Source organism: Caretta caretta, chromosome 17 (assembly GCF_965140235.1).
Source record: "Caretta caretta isolate rCarCar2 chromosome 17, rCarCar1.hap1, whole genome shotgun sequence".
In the NCBI taxonomy this organism is placed as follows: Eukaryota; Metazoa; Chordata; order Testudines; family Cheloniidae; genus Caretta; species Caretta caretta.
The window spans coordinates 5,425,592-5,442,837 of record NC_134222.1 but is presented as its reverse complement, the minus strand read 5'-3'; the positions used below and the strand labels follow the sequence as shown (position 1 = coordinate 5,442,837).

At 42.5% G+C, this 17,246-nt stretch overlaps 1 protein-coding gene across 3 annotated transcripts in view; it reads right to left on the bottom strand.

The window, feature by feature from the left end:
* DHX40 (DEAH-box helicase 40) overlaps positions 1-17,246 on the bottom strand; it is a 140,572-nt gene that overhangs the window by 42,325 nt on the left and 81,001 nt on the right. For 2 of the 3 annotated variants that reach the window (XR_012665363.1, XM_075120843.1), the window contains exon 4: positions 15,485-15,630. Coding sequence is in view for 2 of the 3 variants with exons in the window: in XM_075120843.1 (XP_074976944.1) it covers positions 15,485-15,630 (146 nt within the window). In the remaining variant the exon portion in view is untranslated. The remainder of the gene's footprint in view (positions 1-15,484; positions 15,631-17,246) is intronic. The other variant, XM_075120845.1, reaches the window with a different exon arrangement.

Sequence of the window (17,246 nt, the reverse complement as noted above, 5' to 3'; positions counted from 1 at the left end):
TCAGCCATCCCTCCAAGAGTCACATATAAACTGGGTTCTTTTTCCTGCCAGTCTAACCCTCAAGTGAGCTACCTGCTGGCTTTTATGAGGACCAGGTGATCTTCAAGCTATCACAGGATCCCTGGTCTCACAAGATCAGCGGGAAGGCAGCTGATTAGCTACAGGCAGGGCTGGGATCAACTTCTGTTAAAGGGCCAGTTACCCTGTGACATCCAGTTTCCCACTAAAACCCCGGTTCTGATACTTATATCCTGCCCACCTAAGATTAATTCATTTAGAAGTAAAGGAGCTGCAGAGCCTGGGCAGGTCAGTTCTTTGCTGGGACCAGATGGGTGAGGAAGGGTGCTCCGCTCTGGCCACAGACAATCCACAGGCTGCATTTACTGGACCTGGGAACAAGAGGACCTGAGAACTTTAACCCTAAGGTTAAAGGACCTGAGAACTTTAACCCTAAGTGAAAGGAAAAGGATCATGTGGGAAGAGACCCAGGGAATGAAGCAGCAACTAACTGAAGGAAGCAGTATGTGGCTGCTGTTTATAGAGTTCTTGGGTTGGAACCCAGAGTAGTGGGCAGGTCCAGGTTCCTTCACTGGCCGAGTGGCCTAAGCCTCAAGAAGGGGACAAGATGCCTGAGCAAAGGGCTGGATTTAAAGGGTCTAGAGACAGGGCTGAAGACCCTGGTGAGGGCAGATAGTTTGCTGGACTTTTGTGATCCCGGAAGGGGTTCATCCATTTTTGACAGTGTGACTTGGCCAGAGGGCTAAGCCATTGAAGACCTGCCAAGCAACGTCAACAACCTGCAGGGGGCACCAGGAGCAGGAAAAGTCCTTCAGTACCAAATACAACAGGAGGCGCTCAAGAGGTGAGTGTCCCCCATTACAGGCAGTAACAGCCTTTCATTTGATGGGCCACTGACAAGGCCCATCATTCCATACTGATCTAAAAAAAAAATAAAAAATCAAATTAAGCCTGACCGAACTAGATACAACTTCAATGCCACTTTCCCATGAACTCTATGTAAAAGTTAGCCCTCCAGGTTCAGTTGGCTAAATTAGTCTCCATTTCTGCTTTAAAAAAAAAAAACACACACGTTCTGAAAAGTGCATAGCCATGGCTTCCGTGCTGCGCTCAAGAGGCAGTGGCATTTCAATGGTGGCATAAATTATCTCTGTTCCTAATCCTGTTAAAGCAACTGTTAAAATCATTCAGCTTGTACAGGATATAAATCTTAGCAGGATTTGTCCTACACTCTGGGATCCTTCTGGATGGAAAGTGCTATATAAATGGAGGTGATTATGACTGTGAACGAGAGAATTAAAAGATAATAGTGGCTAGATAAGGAGGAGACCTGTTAAGCCAGGAGTTGCAATCTCTCTGCTGTATGGACAGGATACAGTCCCTCAACAGAGAGCATATTAGATGTTAAAGTGACATTTGATCTTAACCAAACAGTGAAGACAAGTTTGTCTACATTGTGCAGCAGCCCGGGAAATTTAGCTGGTATCTGTATCTTGCACCCTACAGGTGACACAATGGGATAATTTTGGTTCATGAATCAAGACTAGACAGACAACCAAGCTGTGGCCAAATCCATGGAAGTTTAAAGTTTTGCTCAACACAACCCTTTAGAAAGGTAGCAAATTAACAATGACCTAGGAGGTCCAGTGGAAGACTATAGAGATCTAACCAGGGGACTTCAAGGGAAAGAATTGTTGCTTTGCACTGTAAATTTAGGAGGCCTGAGCTGAGATTGTTTTGCAGTTACACAAATGCTGTAAGCTTAAAACACTCATGCACTTCAAAGAAAAACATTCTTTACTTCCTTCACTAATACCACCTTTGATTATATGGTCTATAAAACTAAACAGCTCTTTGCCATTTATGCTGTTAGTTTAGTGTTTGAACTTCACTCAAAAACAAACTGGTCAGTTTCAATTTCTGGTTTTAATGCATTGAGGTGAATTCCACATAAAGCAAAAGGTTTGCACAAGTCCTACACGCTATTTAACTTGCACGTAAGCCTTTTTTTGAGGGCTTAAGTGTGACCTAAGTGTGCATAGGCCATGAGCTGGCTGCTCTGCAAAGAGGTGAATCCATCGTAGGAAAATATTTCAATATTTGGGTTGGAATCCCACAGCAACAAAAAAGCATCTGTTTTTAATTTTTTTTAATATCATGGAAACATTTCTATAATGTAAGCAACCAGTCGCTGTTACATAGTTAAGGTTGAGTTCAGTTTTGCAATTAAAGCAGGGATTCAGTGATTTTTCAAACATAACAAAAAAGGTTGCCAACTCCCAATATGCTCATGAGTCATACTATATTTGGTGTATTTCTTAAAGCTCCAGCTCCCAGAGTCATGTGATTACATGAAAATCTCAGCTTTTATTTTAGAAACAGTTTCTAACCCTCATGTTTCAGAGGAAAGCTTGAAAATGTAAACCTAAAAGCTCAAAACCAGAAGGCAAATAAAAAGAACTAAAACATAATTATTGTTTAAAATCTCATTTATGGGCAGGACTGACTCATGGTTTTGAAACACCAAGGATGAATATAGTGTATCTTCCCCAAAATTACAACACTTACTCTTTGCATACAAAATTATTAGGTTTTGTAAACCTTTTTCCCCCTCTCAAAACCTAAATATGGGGCCATGTCCCTTTAAAAATACATGCACTGAAGTACCTGTGCAGCAGCAATTTCATCTACCTGGCTTAACCTTTAAAGAAACACTACCACCATGCAACTCAGATAAACTTGTTCATGATTCAAACTAGCACAACCTCGGCCTGACTTACTGATTTTCCCTAAATTAATTCCTTCTGTCTAGAAATGTGATTTCCTCTATCTAATGCGAATTGATCTTTTCACCAAATCTTATTTGACAGCCCTACAATTTACTGTGTAATTAACATTTCTTGAATAAAAACAGTTTGCGATGCAGACACTAATTCCAGGAGTGAACTTCAGATTTCCATATTCACTCTGACATTTCCTTGCCAAACAAAAGAAAATTCTCTAGGCAGCCTGGCATCTTGTCTTTTAATGTCACAAACAACAAAACAAATGCAGAAAATGGAGCTTTTTGCCGAGAACAAGAATAAAGGAACAATTCGTTTGATCAAGGGAAAAGTTGTTGGGGGCTTTTAAATAAAAATATTAAACTCTACATGACATTGAGATGCCAGTGGAATACTGCAGACAACTGGAACATCTCATGGAAGGGAAGCAAAAACAACACAACAAAGGGCCTTTTTCTATTGAAGCAGCACTGCTTTGTGTAATGGAAATGCTTTAAACTGAAAATCTTTCATTACGAAAAGAGCTAGTAAATGGTTAAAGAAGAAAGATACTGGACTGGGACTCAGGGGACCTTGGTTTTGTTCCTGGCACTGCCAATGATCTTGGGCTAGCCCCTTCACCTCTCTATACCTCTGTTTCCCCTCCTGGCCTTTGTCAGTCTTGTCTAAAGACTGGAGTCTCTGTGGGGCATGGACTGTCTCTCATGGTGTGTTAGTACAACACCTATTATAACACAGTTTTGATCTCAGTTGGAGTTTCTAGGCGCTATCGTAATACAAATAATAACAAATTCCATCGGCATCAATGGAATCAGATCTGTTTAGGCCTGCAGTGAGGTTAAGAATGAGATGCCTACAGTGTGAACTGCAATGTGCTCAAGGGGCCATATGCTGGTAGTGATCTGCACCCGCATCTCTCACTGACATCAGCAGCAACTGCATGTGTGGTCTGAGAGCGAAAGAAGGTTCCTAATTCAATGCAACAGCCACTGTGCTCGTTTCTCACTGTGAGAAAGCGCCCTCCCCCAATCCAATTAAGAGTATCTAAATGACTTTCTGAACTTGAACGATTTCCTTAATTATACCACAAGTTACAGTTTAATCAAGAAATCAATCTTTATACCACTACAAACCCAAGGGTGCTGAGCATCCATCTAACAAGGCTGCAGAACATGATTCACTCTGTTTTAAAGCTGTTTGTGTTCTGGATCGCCTTGGATATGCCTACACTGCATTGTAATCCCGGGTCAGTGGGACCGGGGCATGTGGATCTGGTGTTTCCAAGCCTGCACTTTAACGTACACGCTGCATTGTAAGCTTGTAAGAATAATGGAACAATTCGTTTGATCAAGGGAAAAGTTATTGGGGGCTTTTAAATAAAAATATTAAACTCTACATGACATTGAGATGCCAGTGGAATACTGCAGACAAGTGGAACGTCTCATGGAAGGGAAGCAAAAACAACACAACAAAGGGACTTTTTCTATTGAAGCAGCACTGCTTTGTGTAAGCTTGGCTTACAATGCTGGACCCGGGTCTCGCAGCCTTTCTGACTCAGGTCTGTGGTTTGAGCTGCATCCACACTGCAAAACGACAGAGCTTGGGTCCGAATTACAGTGGGGCTCAGGCTCTGACCCACCCCCCTAGCAGGGTTCTAGGACCTGGGTCATGAGTGCTTGCTGACCCAAGTCAGACTGATTTGTGCGTGGATGGAAGAAGGGCGTGGGCTCAAACCTGAGTTAAAGCCTGAGCATAGTGTACGGTGTAGACATACCCTCTGGGGCTCAATACTCTATTCCCAGTACCATTACAAACACACTATGTGGCTTTAGCCGAGTCACTGCATCATTCCATGCCTCAGTTTTCCACCTGTAGAACGTGGTCAGAAGGGACTGTTATGATCAGCTAGTCCAACCTCCTCCATAACACAGGCCATAGGACATCCCTGAATTAATTCCTGCTTCAAGTCCAAAAGCTGTGGTTGAACGAGAGCAGTGGTTCTCACTTTTGCACTGGTGACCCCTTTCACATAGTAAGCCTCTGAGTGCGACTCCCCTTCATAAATTAAAAACACTTTTTTATATATTTAACACCATTATAAATGCTGGCTGCAAAGCGGGGTTTGGGGTGGAGGCTGACAGCTTGCAACCCCCCATGTAATAACCTCATGACCCCCTGAGGGGTCCCGACCCCCAGTTTGAGAACCCCTGAACTAGAGTGTGTGTCTTTTAGAAAAGCAGCCAACCCTGATTTAAGAAATTCTAGTGATGGAGAAAGCCACCACAACCCTTGGTACGTTGTTTTTCTGGTTAACTACCCTCACTGTTAAAAATCTGTATCTTATTTCTACTTTGAAATTTGTCTAGCTTCATCTTCTAGCACCAGATCTTGTTATAATTTTGTCTGCTAGATGAAAAACCTCAGTTAACAGACTTCTTTTCCCCACGTAGTTACTTATAGGCTGTGATCAAGTCACCCCTTAACCTTGTCTTTGATAAACGAAATTGACTGAGCTAGAAAGGATGTTTTCCAATCCTTTAATCATTCACAGAGCTGTTCTCTGAACCCTCTCCAATTTTGATATTTAATGAGCTCTGGAAAACAGATGGAGATCTAGAAATTAAAAGTTCAAAATAAGAATTAGTTATTGTATTGTCCTCATCCCTTCGTTTACAGTGAAATCCATGCTGGTGAGAGGTGATGGATTGAGAGCCCTGATGATTGGAGGCCCCTACCCATAGCATAACATGAGCAGTAGCAGTTCAAGTTTCTCAATAGATCACCCTCTCAGTGTGTCTCAGGACCATCCACAGGGGAGAAAGGGGAATCTAGTCTGCACTTCTGCTGAGACTGCCAACAAAGGTAGCAATTATAGTGATGGTCTTTATGACGCAGACACTTGCCCACTAGGGACATAACTTAAACCAGCAACTCATTTCAGGTAGGCTATCAAATAGCCTTCAGATAGTAACAACTTTTAGTTATTGCTAACTTGCCCTGGACCAAATTGGTGATCCAAAAATGACTCTATAACCTATTACCAATCCAACCAGACAGTACCCTAAAGTGTACTGGTTTTATTAAGGTACGGCGTGCTAGTGTTGTAGGTTCCTCACAAACGCATTATGAAACCTCCTTCTTAACTCACAGATTCCCAGTATGAAAGGCCTTGCCTGATTTCTCTTTCATTACAGTCACATAGAGAATTGATTAAACGACCCAGCAATGTCCACTGCATCACTGCTTTTTCAGGATTATCCAATTCTTTTAACTCAGCAGTCCTGCCATTCCACACACACACACACACCCCTCAATGCTTCTCATCTCCTGCCACGCCCCCCACCCCCAGTACCTATAGAGAACAGAAGAAATAACTGCCACGGAAGTGGTTGTACATTCTAAACCTTCTCAGCACATGACTCCTATTTATTTCCAAAGACTGCGCCCTGCTCTGGCAGCCCTGTTAGTTGGAAAAATTAGTATCCAACACTATAACATTATTGGGTTAGGGCCCAGAGGCAGGTCACAACCCCTTGTTACGTAGGGGGAGAAATACACATTTACCAGGATGCACAGGAAGCAAACTAACAATCCACACAGAGCAACTGAGAAATTAATTGGGTGGTGGTTAGTGGGCTTACTAACCCACTTATATGTCTCTGAAGGCAGCTCCAACAACTGCCATATAAATTAAAAACTGCAAGTTCAAAAGTGTGGAGATTTCACCCTCGAACCAGATCCATCATAATTAGGTATTTGAAAACAGTACAAAATAGAGATAAGCCAAATTGGAGATACCTGCAAAATGTTGATAGTTCTTTGCTATCTCATCAAAGTATGGGTTCCAGGCTTTCACTAATTACTGTTTGAAAGGCGCTTTCAGATCCTGGAAGGTTCTATTAAGGGGCAAAATATTATTACCATTTCTTCTGTGGAAGCCAGAGTCATGCCTTTGCTTAATCCCATCAACTCCCCTCATTCCCCCAAAGTATCTTCAAGATGGAATCCACCTCCCCCTTCTTCCCCTTCAGTACAGAATCCACTTCTCCCTTCTCCCCCTGCAGTATTGCCTTCTCCCCCTTCCGTACAGAAAAAAGTCTGTACCCTCTTCTAGCCTAACCTACCATGCCCATCATTCCCACTGCTCACATGTCCAGAACCTGTTGCCCTACCCTCCTCTTGTTCTTTAGATTTTGCTTCAGGCATTCAACATGTTTCACCCATGTTGCATTTAGCAACACGCACCTGGTCTCATGTTAAAAATTCACTGCAAAGGCTGCATTGTGAGCAGTCTGTACAAAAAGGGCTGGCTCAGGGTGCACTTTATGGTTCAGGTGAGAGCTGCACATGGCAAAGGCTGGAAAATGAATTTCGATTTATATCAGTTGAACATATGTGGATTCCAAACAGTGAGTGAGCCGCACCCCTGAAAGGTTAAATGACTTGCATGCATGGTGCCAATCAATGGTCAATTGCTGTCAATTCAACTGCACATCTTTGCCCTGTTCCCTTCAGTCTTTAGAGGCTCGTTGGTAAGCCTCACCACAGTCTTTTACATGGGCATGGGGGGAGACATTTTCACACTGCGTGCAGGTAGGGGAAGTTCCGTTTGTGCCAAATATATTGCTACATTATCAGCTGAACTAGATTTGTTTGGGTTGAGAGATCAATATGCATCCACTCATCTCGAATACTGACGACAGTGTTGTTCCTGTGTTATGCAATGGTCATGAGACAAAGGACATCGCAGAAAAGACAATCGGTATTATGGTTTGTGAATTATGTGTTCTGATTTCCCTGCAGAGCCTGCCTCCAACAGCTAAGCTAACCTTGCTAGTCCTTCCCCAAGGAGAGGGGACTAGGGCCACGTGACAAACTATACAGAGAGACACTTCTCCACTTTAGTCTCTCCAGAGTTACAGCAAGTTCTGCACTTGGTGTGTTCACATGAGCTGTATGAGAACTTGGTAAAGTGGTCATGGATGTGGGCAGGAAGTTACACCAGAAGAAGGGTGTGCGGTCATGTGGTTAGTGCAGCAGATAATTTCTAGCTGAGTTCTACCTCTCCCACCGACTAGCTGTGCAAACTTGCACAAGTCATTCAATTTCTATTTTAATTCTTCCTTCTGTGAAATGGGGATCATGCTTATTTATTGCACAGGGTTGTCATGAGCTTTTGTTCTCAGGACACTTTGGGATCCTTACAAAGAAGGCAATAGTGAAGTGCAGAGGATTAGTATTTAGTGGTAGCAGCAGTGGAGACTGGAGCCACAACGTGACTCCACAGCTGGGAGTGAACAGACATGGATCCTGAGAAGTGCTAATAATTTGTGGGATTTAAAGTGTGGGAGGTGGCAGGAGAATGTATTGGCCTTGCCAACCTCAGACCCTTGTACTAAGAGTAACCTTCCTTCCCTTTATAGCCTACCCCAGAGCAAAAACCTGAAAAAGGGAAGAGAAAGAACAGGTGGCAGAGTGGGATGGCTGCCCAGCCTTTCATCCCTGGGGGCTGTCCCTTCCTCTTATCCCATTGCATCTCCTCCCACTTTGCCCTCTCAATAATACAAAGGAAAGAAGATTTATATTTAACATACACACACTGACACGTCAAAGGAGTCTTTCTTACTTTGGCAGAAAAAAATACAATGCTGGCTGGAATTTAACCCCTGTGGCTCTGATTCGGCAAAGAATTTAAGCCTGTGCTTAACTTTAAGTCCCCCTTGACGTCAATGGAGTTTAAGCACATGCTTAAGTGCTTTGCTGAACTGGGACCTTATTCCATCATGCTTCTCTTGGTGGCGTAGATATGTGTAGTGACAGTCGAACCGTAAGCCACAGTGCAGCAAATATCTGAACTGGAGAAGTATTTTAATTGGTTATGGATAGGTCTAGTGTTCAGGTATTCAAATTTGTATGGATAGCGGGGGTTGAAAAAGTGAACCATATACCTAAAATCATAGACTGATGTTAGAGATAGAAAAGTCTTTCTTATTAGATCTAGCTCCAATTCCCATTTGGGGCAGAAAGCAACTGAAGGTTGAGAAGTCAATGGGACAACTCACATATTTCAAGTTCGGCACATGCTTAAGTGCTTTGCTAGAGGAGGGCTTTTTGTACTAGGATGCACATTTACACATGTGGCAGGTGTATGAGCAAACCTGGGAAAGGCATGTATAAATGGAGATGTACGAATCTACCCACACTTCTGTGGATTCCACTGAAATGGGGCCCATTTAGTTGGCTGCAACTATTTAAACTCTGCTTAAACCTAAGAGTTTATTTCTCTAAAACAGATCTCTACCTAGACAACTAATAGTTGCCAAAGGGATACTATGAAGTATTGTTTTAACACAAAACTGATTGTAGAGCACAGCTAAAATAAATCGGACAACATTTTGCAAAATCTCTCCTCACCCTATCCCTCCACCTTAAATCTCTGCATTCAACAAACACTGATAGACAGTATTTGGCATTTACTCAAATACTCAAAAAAAATGGATTGGTCTCTTCCTTATTCTTGAATTGAAGATTAATATTAATCCCGTGTGTAAATGGAATCCTGTTTAATTTAGGCCCCGAAGAATATTCTTTTAAGCACGGCTCTTTGGATTTATACTGCAGCACAAAACATACCTAGGGCGAAATTCTGCCTTCACTGGCATCTGTGCAACTCCATGGAATCAATATAATTGAGGACAGAATATGGGCTGTGGTTGACATTGACTAGGCCGTGTTTGTTTGTTTGTTTCTTTTTTTTTAAAAAAGGAGCAATATTGAATTAATTCAATGGAATTTGGAAACTATAAATACCTATGCAGAGCTCATTACTGAATCTAGTCTGTGATTTAATTAAGATCTCTCTACAACTCTGTGCCTGTGCTCCAAGCCAATTGAGCACTTACATCTTAATTTTGTTACTTGTCTGATCTATTACACCAGGCAACATTCAGTGCTCATATGTAATCTTAATTCCTTTGTGTAGAATCTTATGATGCAAGGAAAGTATTTCCATTTGCAGGCTAGCTGTTGCAGCTACAACAAAGCCTTACAGAGACTTCACCTACTGACAATGTTGTGTATAGACAGAAGCAGCTCTGTGTACATTTCATTACTCAAACCTGCATTTCTCTTGTGTGTGTATATATATATATAAATATAAATCACTGGTTTCCTGTCATTTGCTTTTAGAACAAGCACCTTGCAAGGTTTCTGTCAACCAAAAGAAAGCAGAGTGAGAATAAAATATCTAATTAAATATTAACCTTTCTTGTTTGTTCCCAGTTTATGGAGAGCTATAACAACCATTACACCAAAGGTGGATGAAAGGAGATGTCAGCTCACTGCTGATCTGCAGCATTTTTACAAAGAAAACCCAACAAACAAATCCTGTTGCTTGTGTTTGTACACAGCCCTTCCTGCTCCCAGAGAAATATCACTGCTCCATGGCCAAACATTGCAAGACAGGCGGGAACTGCATGTGTCTAGCATGAAATTCTCCCTCTGTATTAGAAAGACTGATCGAGATGCAGTGTCAGCTATTTAAAAATATTAAAAGGTGGAGGGACTGAACCTTGACTATGGGTACTGGCTCATGTAAACATTTCTTGATGCTTTAACCAGTCTGCTTTTGTTTGTGAAGAGTCATCCAGTAATGTTCCCTGCTTCCTCCGTATCAGAAAAGAAACCTTTCTTTCTTTTCTTGATCAGGAGAGACTCCTTCAAGAAGCTACTGTGTTCAGAAATTAAAAGTACTACTACAAACAGACATCTGCATGATCACTGCTGTATGTTTCACTGTGAATCCTGGGATGCAGTGCTCAGTAGGTACATTGGGTGCTCCCAACTCCAAGACCTAGGCCTGATTTACCATTACCTTGTGCATCATTTACCTCAGTGCAAAGGGAGCACAAAGAAGTTTATGACTGTACATCTGGTAACACTGGGCCCCACTTCAAATGGATGTAGATGACACTACAAGACTCTAACCCACTATCTGCAATGGGCTCAGAGGATGTTCTCTGATCGGTACCGCCAGTGAGTGCACATGATGTTCTCTGAATTTGCCAGCTCTACAGTTTGCGCCAAGATGGGGGTAGATATACATTTTGTCCCAGATTTTAGAAAAGGAACCTCTGCAACATCCATAATCCCTCCTCCACTTCTTACAGTACTTAGCACTAAATAGTGATTCTCCTCTGGAAGTCTCTGAGGCCCAGATTTTTGAAGGTATTTAGTAATTGCAGTGCTCAGCATTGCTTGGGAGCCTAAATCTCATTTTTAAGAGTGATTTAGGCACTTGGGAGCCTAAATCCCCAATCACTTAGGTGTTTCACAGCAATACCTAAATACCATTAAAAATCAGGGCTTGAGTGCTTTACAGAAGGTGGGTGAGTATCATCACCCCCATTTTACAGGTGGAGAAACTCAGGGACAGATATAGTGACTTGCCCAGTCACACAACAGTCAGTGACAGATTTGGGACTAGAATTCAGATGAATACCCTTTAACCTCCATCTGCGTAAACTCTCCTACTGCATAACATCTTTAAACTTACAGTATAGGCTGATGCTACCTGTGGGACTGATACAAAGCCTGCTGAAGTCAATAGAGAGCCTTTCAATCAACTTCAGTGAGCTCTGGATGAGGCCCTGTCATGGACAGGATGCATGTAAGTCACGCAAGCACATTGCTATTTATGTGACTGCATGTGTTGTAATTAAAAAGGTAAATAGGCTAAACGTTCTCAATTCTTCCATCTCAGAGTGTGAAATTCACATTTTATTACCCATTCTTTTGATCTTCCAAAGCTGGAATCATGGTCTGATCTCTGGGAGAGTTGTCTTGAATGGATTTTCCCTTATGTATTAATATTTTTTGTAACTGTCATTGCATTTACTGGTTTAATTTAATAAGCTACCCGTGCTCAGGAATCTTATTAAAGTTTAGGTCCATTGTCAAAATCACACAGAACCACAGAAGGACTTAACAGGGGAATAAATGCAATAACTGGAAAACAGAGCTATACCAACAACTTAAAGGGCTAAGCTGACTTGTGTTTTTGTATGTAAATAATGTGTATTTTATGGTAACCCACTCCTATGTGCGAGAAGAGGTAGAAGTGGTGATGCATTTCCTGCTTGACTGGTATTCAGGACAAAAATAGTATGGATATTTTGGCCCAGATCCTTGGTGTCTGTTAAGGAGAATACAATGCAGCGCAGGATGGGGGCACAAAAGCAGCATTTGTGCTCCCCTAATTCGAGGCCAGCTGTGTCAGTCCCCTCGTGTCTCTTTTGCCAGCTGTCTACAGCCCTAAAGGGCTGACCTCAGTAGTGGTATTCCAATAGCTCCTGATCCACACTGGGGTCTAATGTGCTGGGCATTACACAAGCACATAGAGAGAGAGTCTCTGTCCCAGAGAGCTAATGATTGAAATAAGCAATGCAAACACAAGGCAGGAACAGAATCAGAGGCACAAACAGGGGAAGTGACTGACCAAGGCCATGCTGCAAGGCAGAAGAGCTGAGAATAGAACCCAGCTCTCCTGTGCTGCTGATTGCTGAGGGCATAAGGAAGCAACATACATGCTCCTTTCCTCCTGGCCATGTCTCCTATTAGAGCAGCAGTGGCCGTGGTGATACAAGAACCACAGTGTCAGTTCTATGCTGCTGAGAGATCTCACTGCACAGAGCTTATCCTCCTGTGTCCGAACACACCAGCTTTATGGCTGCGCTGCACTGACCGCATGGCACAGCCCAGCCACAGAACATAAAATACTCAGCCAAGATCATCACTTAACTCTGCAGCATTACACCAGGGCTGAATTGGCCTGGGGTGTTTTACACTACTGCCAGACTATTCCTTTCATTCAAGGGGCGATCAGCATAGGCTAAAAATGTGGGTTCTTGGAACCAACGCTATTATTTTAGGAAGGTATATTCAACAGGGGCTAATTCAGCATTAAATTGTTCCAGTCATAAATCCTTAGACTTAAAATTTGATTTAACTCCTATATATTACCTGTAAAATAAACAGAGTTTCAATTAACAAGTCAACAGGGTATGCCTGAGCACCTATTAATTTCTGTGCCAGGGACATATAGAGTTTCCATATAAAGTAATTTAATAGAAACTGTACCTAGGAGTTATTATTACACTGCTAATGCCCTCTTTGTGTGAAAAATTCATTCCTGGCACAGAACTCTCCTGCTGATCACCACCATCTGTTTGCAGAGTTCACATAATCCATGTTCTACTAAGTACATGCAAGATGGACAAGGTCACATTTCCTCTGGGCCACAGTGAATGGAGTGTTTGAAGTGTAAAGATAAAGGGAGGGTGCCTTATCTGCACGCCCTACTTTATACCCTGAAACAAAAACTGAGTTTAAGAACAAGGGCCTGGTTCTCGTTCATATCAAAGCCCATTTAGGCTGCTCTGGCTGCGTAAAGGGGCCTTAAAGTGGACATAAAACCCAGAACAGTGTAAAAGGGGCCTTAGTGTAAATGAAAATTCAACTCCAAGAATCTAGTTTCCTGGAAACTAATGGCCATTCCTTCCTTCCGCTGGCATTTTGTGGTTGGGCTTCATCATGTGTCCTGGTGTTAACTCGGTTTTAGCCCCTATTTCCTATGGGCCCTATGCTGGCTTTTTTACCCCACTACTGGAGGTGTGAAAGTCCCTAATTGCACTTCCACTGTTCAGAGGAACATAGCAAAGGGGCTACACCATGCAGGGGAGACACTACCCCTCCTGAGCACCAGAGCTCTGCTTCATGGTGCCTTTCCCCATAGCTCCGTGGGCTAGGGAAGAGATAGGGGAGCAGCCACTGGATCTGTTGCTAAATTAGTGCCATAGGCCTAACTTTCCCAACATAGAGAATGTGGAGGGTTAGCTGCTACTACCACCTAAAGACCTTAATAGGGCAGGGGTAGGAAGGATTATCTAACAGAGGCACTGGACTGGGACTCAAGAGACCTGCGTTCTACTCCTGGCGCTGCCAAAGATTTCCTGTGTGACCTTGGATCTCTCAGTTAATCTACCCTGTACCTCTATTCCCCATCTGCAAAATGGGATAGTGCTCTCCTATTTCACAGGGGGATTGAGAGGTGCTTGGATACTATGGTGGTCAGGGCAAACTAGATAGAATGGGTGGGAATTCAGTCCCACCATGCTCGTGGATTGAAGGAAGGAGAATCCCTTTATCATGTCCTTAGATCCTGTGTGCAACCAGATCAGGGAGGAAGAGTGGTCTTGGGCTTAAGGACAGGAGTGAGAGGCAGAAGCTCTGCATGCTGTTCTTTGGACTTGGAAAGTGCTTCATCTCTCTGCGCCTCAACTGTACAATGTTTCCCCAACTGTCCAATGGGGATATTATTATTTCCCTGACTCACAGCAGGAAGTGAGGTTTATCTCACTAGTGATTTAGAAAGTGCAGTGGAACTCCTGAAAAGAAGGTGCAAAAGGACCAGCTGGTGTCACTCAGACCTAAGAACGGCCATACTGGGTCAGACCAATGGTCCATCTACCCCAGTATCCCGTCTTCCAAAAGTGGCCAATACCAGATACTTCAGAAGGAGTGAACGGAACAGGTAATCATCAAATGATCCATCTCCTGTCATCCATTCCCAGCTTCTGGCAAACAGAGGGTCGGAACACTCAGATCATGGTGTCGTATCCGTGCTTGTAGGCCCTTCTAAGCTTTGGTATGGGGATCAAAGGAGGGTTAGAAAGAAGGGAAAGGATATTCTGAACATAACCACATAAAACTATTTAACAACCTGGTTAAAGCAGGAAAAGGCAGGAGACAGTGTCATACCAACCACTACTGTCTGAAACAGCTACAGAATTCTGAAACTGACATGAATGCAGTAGTGACAGCAATGTTAATGAGCTAGCGAGAATGATTTCAGCTAGAAGACCTCACCTCCTGGCTCGGGTTATTTTGATGAATGAGCCTGTGTTGCCTTGATTGCCTATTGATTTTTAAAAAGAAAAACATGGTTTTCCCTTTTGTTTTTCTTACTCTTCATTTCCAAACAGAGTGTGTGTGATGCAGCAGGGACAGAGTCTGCTCTCAATTACATTGGGCGAAAAAATCAAAGTAAATCCACTGAAATCAGTGGAGTTGCCACCATTTACACTGGTGTAGCTGAAAACAGACTCTGGCCCATAAAATTTAAACATTGACTTGTTATCCAAAAATTAAACAGAGCACCAAGACTCAGGCTTCATGTATCTTAACCCTATGCTAAGTTATTATTTTATAATTAATTGAATATATAAAACCCAGGCGTATAGTAGGGTATATTGCTTATCAATAACTCAGAGCTTTGGATACCAGAAACTGTTTATTTGATTCTGCTTTATAGATTTGCCATGGGACTGTAGCATGATCTAGTGGGCATGCCATTGCACTGAATCAGGAGACCTGGGTTTTATTCCTTGTTCTGCTACTGACCTTCTGTGGCATTTTGAGGTCCCAGTCTTGGCTGGGGCCTCTAGATGCTGTTGCAGTATAAGTGTTAAACAACAAATATAAAGGTAATACTGTGGGTAGCACAAACCTGACAGTGGTAAGGGAGTACTTTGTTTTCAGTGATGAAATGGAACGTCTTTAAGGAGGCAGGATGATAAAATGTAGACAGCAAGATGGTGATAGTCAGCAGCAAGAGTGATACTTACCAACAGGGGCTATTTGCAACAGACATGGCTGAGTTCCTGAGCAGAGGTCCAGTGAACGCTGTGCTGCCCCCAGGGGGGTATGATCAGCCCATGATGCAATACTTCTGCCTTGTGTTTCATTGGCTGAGCTGTCACTCAATATCCTGCTGGTGAAATGCAATGAAAAAAGGGAACTCACTGAGACCTTGAATTAACTTTATCCTGCTTGTGTAGTTTGAATAAGATGTTATTTTTCAACTTAACCTCTGGGCTCCTAAATGCTATTATCCCCAAACTACAACATAACTAAAGGAATTGTATGTAGTGGCTACCGCACAGAATGCCTGATTCTAGCACTATCTTTGCCACAGACTTCTTGTGGGACCAGTGTGAACTCTGAATATCTGCACTGATCTGCAAGGTATGAAGTATTCAGTGAGGAAATTCACAAATAATGTTGAGCCATAAACACATTTGACTTTCCCCCCCTCCCCCCGTTTGTGGACAATTCTCAGTTTATTCAATTAATTTCTCCAATTTGTGTGTGCTCTACAGCTGATCCATATGGTAGATGTGAACTTGACTTTCCATGATATCAGTGTGAACCTTTCAGTGGGTAGCTTCAAGGGACCAGGTGCTAATTCTTCAAAGCAAGTTACTATTTCAGCTACATGTATAGGTTTGTTTGGCCAACAAACCTATAACTCTCTTGAGTCTAATTCTCTTTACATCAGTTCAACTTTCATTAAGTTCAATAAAGCAAAACCAGCAATGGGGAGAGAATTAAGCCCTTTGTGTTTATAGAAAGCTTTTCTCTCTAATTAAATGCAAATAAGGGAGGCAAAGACGTGATACAGTAAAATTATTTCTTTTAAAGATGTAACTTATAGAACCACTAGACTTATGCATTCCAACACCAGAAAGAAAGAACAATGGGCCAGCCTCGGATCTCCGTTATACCAGTGTAAATGCAAAATGACAATTGAATTCAGTGGAATTACTCTGGCTTTAAACTGGGGTACCAGAGAACAGAATTTGGTCCATATCTCTTCTTTGCATTCCACGGTGATTGAAAGAGGATGCTCTTAGGGGTGATTGAAAATAAATGCTAAGCTGTCTTACCTTTTGGAGTTATACAGATACCGCAAATAGACATTGAGGCTAGAGAGGGAGGACAGTTTTAGGATTATGGCACTGGTTTGCAGTTCAGCACATCTGGGTTAAATTCCCAGCTCTGCCATAGATGTCCCACTTGACTGTAAGTCAGTTACTTCATTTCTCTGTGCCTCAGTTCCCCACCTGTAACACAGCGATAATACCACTTCCTTTCTCCCATCTTTTGTCTGTTTAGATTGTAAGTGCTTTGGATTAGGGACAGTCTCTTACTTGGTGTTTATATAGTTGTGAAGGTTCCTTCCCAACGCTGAACTGTAGGGTACAGATGTGGGGACCTGCATGAAAGACCCCCTAAGCTTATTTTTACCAGCTTAGGTTAAAAACTTCCCCAAGGTACAAACTCTGCCTTGTCCTTGAACAGCATGCTGCTACCACCAAGCGTTTTAAACAAAGAACAGGGAAAGAGACGTCTTTCCCTAAAATATCCCCCCCAAGCCCTACACCCCCTTTCCTGGGGAAGGCTTGATAATAATCCTCACCAATTGGTATGGGTGAACGCAGACCCAAACCCTTGGATCTTAAAAACAATGAAAAATCAAATCAGGTTCTTAAAAGAAGAATTTTAATTAAAGAAAACGTAAAAGAATCACCTCTGTAAAATTAGGAT